Below are 6,763 nucleotides of genomic sequence, written 5' to 3'. Positions count from 1 at the left end.
CACACCATACAAGCCAAATATAGACTTTGTCAAAGTTAGAAACTTCTTGTTGCAAAAGGTCCAGAAAAATTCTATGTTGAGATGAGATTGACACAGTCAGGCAGACTAATTTGGTCTGAAAGAATAAGGTGAAGAGGAACTGTGTTGGTGTAGAAAATCTGTTCTTATTACTAAAAATTGATTTTGACCTTTCTGGAGATACTAATTTCATCTCCTGATAAAAGAAAATTTTGGATGATTGCTCCAGGTCAGGCATACAACACTTGAAAAATTCATCAGCAATCTTGATTTGTTTTGACATGTTTTTTGGCCTACTGCTGAGTTTTGTATTTATGTTTCTTCTAGGTATTTGCTTGCAGTCAGTGTTGCTTGTTGGTTTGAATCCTCACTGCCTTGGCAGTTGGATAGCGTTGCCCACAGGTCCCAGCGTTGTTCTTCACTCCTATATAATAGGACTCCAATAATAAAAATGAGACAATAATCATAAATAAGACTCCAATAATAAAAATGCCTTTCCAATTCTGTAATTAGTTGGGTTTGCTTGCTTTCCTGTTGCGTAAGATTTATATTTCATTCTGGTTTTTATTAATTCTTAAGAAAGAGCATTGTCAAAAATTACCACATTTATTTAGACTACTACAGTGCCTTTGGCTCCTGTCATTAGGATGGCTTAGTGAAGAGTCTAACAAGAAAATAGCTCCCATGACTTTAACAGCGAAGTCTTTATAAAAACCTCATTCTCATAAACTAACTCATTTTCAGAGTCGTCCCAGGCAGCAGAATGACCCAGCCCCCCAACCCGTGTTCAAGGGTCAAGTGAAATGTCTGGGCTATGCTCTGTTGTCCCACATCAGAGAATAGGTCCATGTAGGTTTTTTGGGGCAGAATTTCCTCTGTCGACATATGTTGAGGACTTGGTAGCCAAATCACTTTTAATTAGCACATGTGGCAGTCGTTTAAATGTGTGTTTCTAGTGATGCTGGTGAAGAGCCACTAAACAGATGGGGAGAATTCATGTGGGGGTTCAGATCAGAACTAATTCACTTAATTGAAAAATTAGGAATCGTTCCCCCGTTGAGTGGGTATGAGTTGAAGACAGTGCTCCAGCGTGCAGATTGCCTTTCCCAGGTTTTGTATAGTGAAGAGCCAAACAGATTTGCTCTGCCGTCTTTACTTCTTCTGAAACTGTTTGCTGAGTAGTACATCTCATCCTAAAAATGGGGGTTGCTTTTGTTCCATTATTTGTTTAGTTGTTCTTAAATAAACTCTGGATCTAAAAAAAAAAGAAATGTGACCTGCCCAATTGTATGTACTGGTTTGGTTTTGCATCGATATTTGGAAAAGGAAGGAAGAGAGTAACAGAATTTAGACAAACAGATGCCCAAAGCCATCTGCTCCTCTCCTCACAGCCATTAGACGTTCATAGTACAACAGCGTGAGCATGGAACGGCTCTCCTTTCCTTCAGGACTACGTTGGCTGGCTTTAAAGTGAGCACAAATGAAGTGAAGACATCTTGTAGGCAGACACAAACTTCCATCGATTTTCAGTCTGGTTTACATAAACTCAGTACCTCTCAAAAAGCTTAGCAATCGTTAGCCTTGCTAGAAAGTCATTTTGGAGTGATGCAGGGCTGCTGTCACAGACTGCGGCTAAGAAACTTGGGACCCTTCAGGGGCAGGATCACTGTTTCCCAGGGCTGGCTTAACCCAGCAGACTGTGTATATCTGTCGTTGGACAGAGCCCAAAGAAACAGTATAAAAATAATAAATTATTAGTATCTGGAAGACATAAAGCTTAATGAGTAAGTAATAAGTCGCAGCGTTTTCCTTTTCTTAGAAAAACAGACTGGCTGTATTTGTTTTAATTTTCCTTTCACTGAGCATTTTTCTCCTGTTGCTCTTTCTAAGTATCCTAAGGTGCTGAAATTTAGGATTAATTTTACAGAAACTAAGGAAGTTATACAGCTGCCATTCAGGCTGAGAGAGAGAAGGAGAGTAGGGATGTTTTCTGGAAAGGGCTTTTGCTGATTTTGCTAGTGGGTAGGGAGGGTCTGGAACAGCTGAGCGATTGCACAGCTCCTTCCAGCAGTGTCTCCCAAGTAATGTAGCAAAGGAGACCCCACTGTGTGCCTGCAGAGACATGGGCACACAGCGGTACAGTAATTTTCCCAGCGTCATCCCTCTGGTTAACATAAAACTAAATGCTCAGGGTGTCTCCTAAGTCTCATACCCATGCTTTGCTGGCAGCATAAGCTGGGGAAAACCTTTTAAACAAGCATAGGTAGCCTGCAATTTACAAGAAGACTGGGGTGGGATTTTATCACTGGCCACCACAACTCTGCTGACACTGACAGGGATTGAGCCCTTGACCTCTAGCAGGGTCCGAGCTGGGCAGTGCTAAGTCATTTTGAGAGCTCAGCCAACAAGCACATTTGGAGATCGCCTCCTGTTTGAAGCAATGGTTTCTCTGCAGTCCTGGCCAGATTTCAACCTGGATAACTCTGCTCCACCTGCTTAAAATCCCTCTCCAGTGTTCCACTGGGTATGGCATGGGCCCCTCCTGTTCTGCAGTGCTGCAATGTTCCCCTTCCAGTTTCATACCACCTGCTCGTAAATTGATTTCTAGATCATCTGTGCCCCCATTTATTAATCGAGCTGGCCTCCTTGTAATTATTTCAAAGGATCTAAATGTGAAGGCAATAAGTATGTGCACAGCCCCGGTGCCGTATGGTGCAGTAGTTTCTCTTGGTGTTTATCTGCACCACCCAGCAGGTTGTCATCCCTCCATATTCCTTTTACCAGAGAGGTTTGGGTTCATCCACGTTAGTCTGAATTGACCTGTTGCCCCCTGTGAGCATGTCCTTGTTGGTAGTGCAGTTAGAGAAGGGCTCTCCATGAGAAGAAGGGGGAACTGGTGCTCAGCAAAGGTGTGGGATCCACTCAGGTCACGGGGTGGGAATCAGATCTGTTCTTCACATAGGCACAACAGGCAAGGTAGCACCTTTCCTTCCACAGGTGGCTTGCTAGAGGATTTTATCATAGCAAGTTTATTTTGTGACCTCAAACTTGCACACAAAGTCTGCGCCCCTTCCCATTCATCCCTGCTTTCACTTCATATTTCTTTTTTTTCCCTCCCTCTTGGCATGTCATTATGTTTTCATTAATGTATCAACAACAGGGCAGCTGTTGTTGCTTTGTCCCTAGTATTGTCTTCTCCATCCGGACCTTGGAATTGGGAGATCCTTGAATCCATGTCTTTTATGTGACTTTTAGGCAGAGTCAGGTGCTTCACTTTCCACCTTGCCTGCTTGTATTTCTCTCCAAGCTGTAAAATCAATCTGTTCTGGGTACTTTTTCTTCTTAAATCTGACTGCTGCTAACACTATGTTTCTTTCATTAACAGATTAGCTTTACAGGAAACCTGTCACCAAGAGCCTGCCCTCTTGTATCCACCGCCCGGCAAGAAAAGTCTGAGGAGAAGCTGAGGGCAAACCACATCTCGGAGACAGTCCATGGGGACTGTACCAGATCCTCTGAGGTCTGCCAAGCTTTCCCTGGTCACAGCTTCTGCGGAGGAGGACCACCTGGGAGACTTGCAGTCCGCCAAGCACCAGCCCCAACTACGCAGTGGAGAGAGGGCCAGCAATGGCTTCCCGTGCACCCCCTCTGGCTCTGCTGGAGTTTGCTTGTTTGACCTGAAATGCACGGCGGCTGCCAGCGCACAGAGGTGTGAGCAATGCCGCGAGGACAATGCTAGCCAGCAAGAAGCCTTTCCTCCCGGGCTCGCCAGCAAAGCTGCAGAGGGGTGTCCTGCAGCCGTAGAGCCTGCTGGTTGCTCCCGGCCAGCGGGCAGCCAGGGACCGGCAGCACCAGCCCCCGCTGCAGCAGGAGCCCCCTCGGCAGGGTGGGGGCCAGAGATGATGCCTGCCCCCCAGAGCTCCCGGCAGTTTGTGCAAGGCAGCCAGGCGAAAACAAGCTCCCTGACGCAAATGGATGACTCTGCCTTGAAACCTCAGGGGACTGATGATCAGCCGGCACTTGAGGTGTTAAATTATTCTTCCCCAGGCGACCCTATCAGGGGTAATGAGTCCTGTCATACTTCTCAGGCAAACCTTCTGCAAAGAGGGGAAAAAGACAGGGGAGCAGAAAAAAATGGTTCTGCTGCATGTCAGTCAGCCTTGCCAGCGAGGCACACCGAAGCTGACCTGGGGAGAGACCCACAGGCCAGTTTGGAGGCAAAAAGCGGGGCTGCAGACACCACACAGTTGCATCCCACAGATAAAACTGAAGCGGTGCAGAGCAGTGAGGCAGCAGCCCAGTCTGGCCACGAGAGCCCTCATCCTGTTCACGATGCGGATGCCGAGCCAGGGAGTCCAGGCCCCACCCAGCTCTCCAAATTCAGAGAAACGGGTACAATGACGGTTCAGCCAGAGAGCAGCTCTTTAACTCAGGAAGCAGTAAGCAGGACATGGCGAGATGCTGAGGTTCAGGCTGTGGCTACCGTGGAGAGCAAATCAGCCTCCACCAGTCCCAGCATCCTTACTGCCTTCTTAAAAGGGAATCCTCCTCCAGAGGAGAAGGAAGAACTGCACATAATTTACCAAGGAGGTATGGGGCTGAGCCAGTCTGCACTTACTGACAATTTATCCTCACAACAAAAGTCCCCATGTTCTCCTGGTATCACGTCAAAATCGACTGTTGTTATGGCTGTGACTGCTTCAGCCCAAACCCAGCCTGTCAAACCGCCTGGGGTCCCATCTGATGTGGTGTCTCCAGCGTCAGCAGATAATGCAAAACCTGTTCTCCCCTTCTCCCCTGCAGCCGTTACCTCCCAAGGGACATCTGTGGGTAATGCTGAAATGATCAGTGCAGCTCGTGACAGCAAGGATGCTGCTCGGCTGTCGATGGATGCTCCAGTCCCACTAAAGCCCATCCCTGTTGAGCAGCTTGCAGCTGACTCCAGTAATCAAACTCCAGCACAGTCTGGGTCTGGCGCTGGTGAACCAAGCACCACTTCTGCTGCCGCTGTCCCAGGAACCGAGAACAACGTGCAAGGTCTTGTCCGTGATGCAGGAAGCAGCCAGTTACCTTTACTCTGTAGCACAGACAGTGAAGTCAAGCAGAAGGAGGTCCTGGGCAGCTCTGAGCAAAAGCCTGTGCAAAGTAAGGGTGCAAGTCAAGGGGAGGCCATTCCTAATCAATCTGTGGTAAAACCAAAGGAAGAAAACTCGGTGGTGCTTGATCCTAAAGGAGGGATGAATGTTAGCAGCCAACCTGTCACTGTCCACATAAAGGCGTGCTTGGAGGATGCAGATGAAAAGGAGGAGAGCAGAGACCAGGGAGACACTGGCCAGGCTCAGATGGCCGGTGGCCAGAGCCTGCAGGCAGGACTGATGCCCGAGTTGAGTGCGAGTTCTGCACGTCTCACCCCTCCCTTGGAGGCATCGGCAGCTCCCCAACAGCAAGGCCTCGAGGCCAAGGAGTCCAGACGCAAGCTTCACACAGCAGCTCTTCCTGCTTCAGCTCAGGCCTTGCCAAACCTGGGGGAAAACAAAAAGCAGCCCACGCCAGCCATGGAGGCGAAAGTGCAGGTGAAGCAGTCCAAACATGTCAGGGATGTTGTTTGGGACGAGCAGGGCATGACATGGGAGGTTTATGGTGCTTCCCTCGATCCAGAATCCCTGGGAATTGCCATCCAGAACCACTTACAGAGACAAATACGGGAACACGAGAAACTGATCCGGGCCCAGAACAGTCAGACCCGGAAATCCATTTCCTCGGATACATCCTCCAATAAAAAACTGAAAGGGAGGCAGCACAACGTGTTCCAGTCCATGCTGCAGAATTTTAGGCGTCCTAATTGCTGCGTTCGACCCGCTCCCTCTTCTGTGTTAGACTGACGTGGTTTGCAGGGGTGCGTAGATGTCTGCGGTGGTAGAGAGAATCCCTCCCCTCAAGTCTCAAGTCCTGCTCTTCAGTTGTGTTATTGGGGTTGTGATGCACCAACAGTGGAAAATTATTCCCCTTTGTTTTCTGAGTAGCCACACATTCCATCACACCGTTATTATGCCACAGCTGGTGTATTTCCACATTATGCCCCCATCCCGACTACTGTCAGATGAAAAGCTAGGCACTTAGCAAAAGCACAAATTTAAATTGCCACCTTGCTGCAGGGAGAGCAGCACCTCCTGATAAAGCAGGAAGCAGAGAGATTGTCAGAATTATTATGGGAAGTTATTTGTGTGCATCACGAGGTCTTATACAAAGGGGTGGGCTGGGGGAAGCTGCGTGAGGTGAAACTAAGCTTCCACAGCTGTAAAGACCTAACGCAAAACAATTTTCCTGGTGTGTAAGTTACCCATGCTGAGGCGAGTCTGTGAAAATTGATCACTCAGAAGTCTCACGTCTGTTGATGCTGTGGGGCACCATTCCTGTGAGCCCCAGAGAGCCAGGTCTTCCCCTCCCATTGAAATGGAGAGCCAGGCAAAGAGTGAGGATCAAGGCTGAGGGATTATCTCTTTGGGAGAAGTTAAGTCAATGGGATTTTGATGGCTAGAAGGGGAGGTGAAAGAGGGATATATTCTGCGGGCTTTCTCTCCCCTGCATCAGCCACGCTTAAGGTATAAGCACGTGATGCACACAGGGCAGGCGAGGCATGAGAGAGCGCATCAGTAGATGTACCCGCATCCGACAGGACGGTGCCCGCACTCGCGCTGTGGTGCTCCAGCCAAGTCTTTCAAAAGCAGTGAGCCGTTCTGGCTCC

At 48.5% G+C, this 6,763-nt stretch overlaps 1 protein-coding gene across 1 annotated transcript; it reads left to right on the top strand.

Moving 5' to 3' along the window:
- The first annotated feature begins 3,512 nt into the window (after positions 1–3,512).
- Positions 3,513–6,264, top strand: GPRIN3 (GPRIN family member 3). Its single transcript, XM_050896338.1, has one exon. The coding sequence runs from the start codon at positions 3,513–3,515 to the stop codon at positions 5,898–5,900; it is 2,388 nt and encodes a 795-aa protein (XP_050752295.1). The 3' UTR covers positions 5,901–6,264.
- The last annotated feature ends 499 nt before the right edge of the window (positions 6,265–6,763 follow it).

Source organism: Gymnogyps californianus, chromosome 4 (assembly GCF_018139145.2).
Source record: "Gymnogyps californianus isolate 813 chromosome 4, ASM1813914v2, whole genome shotgun sequence".
Classification (NCBI taxonomy): domain Eukaryota; kingdom Metazoa; phylum Chordata; class Aves; order Accipitriformes; family Cathartidae; genus Gymnogyps; species Gymnogyps californianus.
This window is presented reverse-complemented; position numbering and strand designations above follow the sequence as displayed.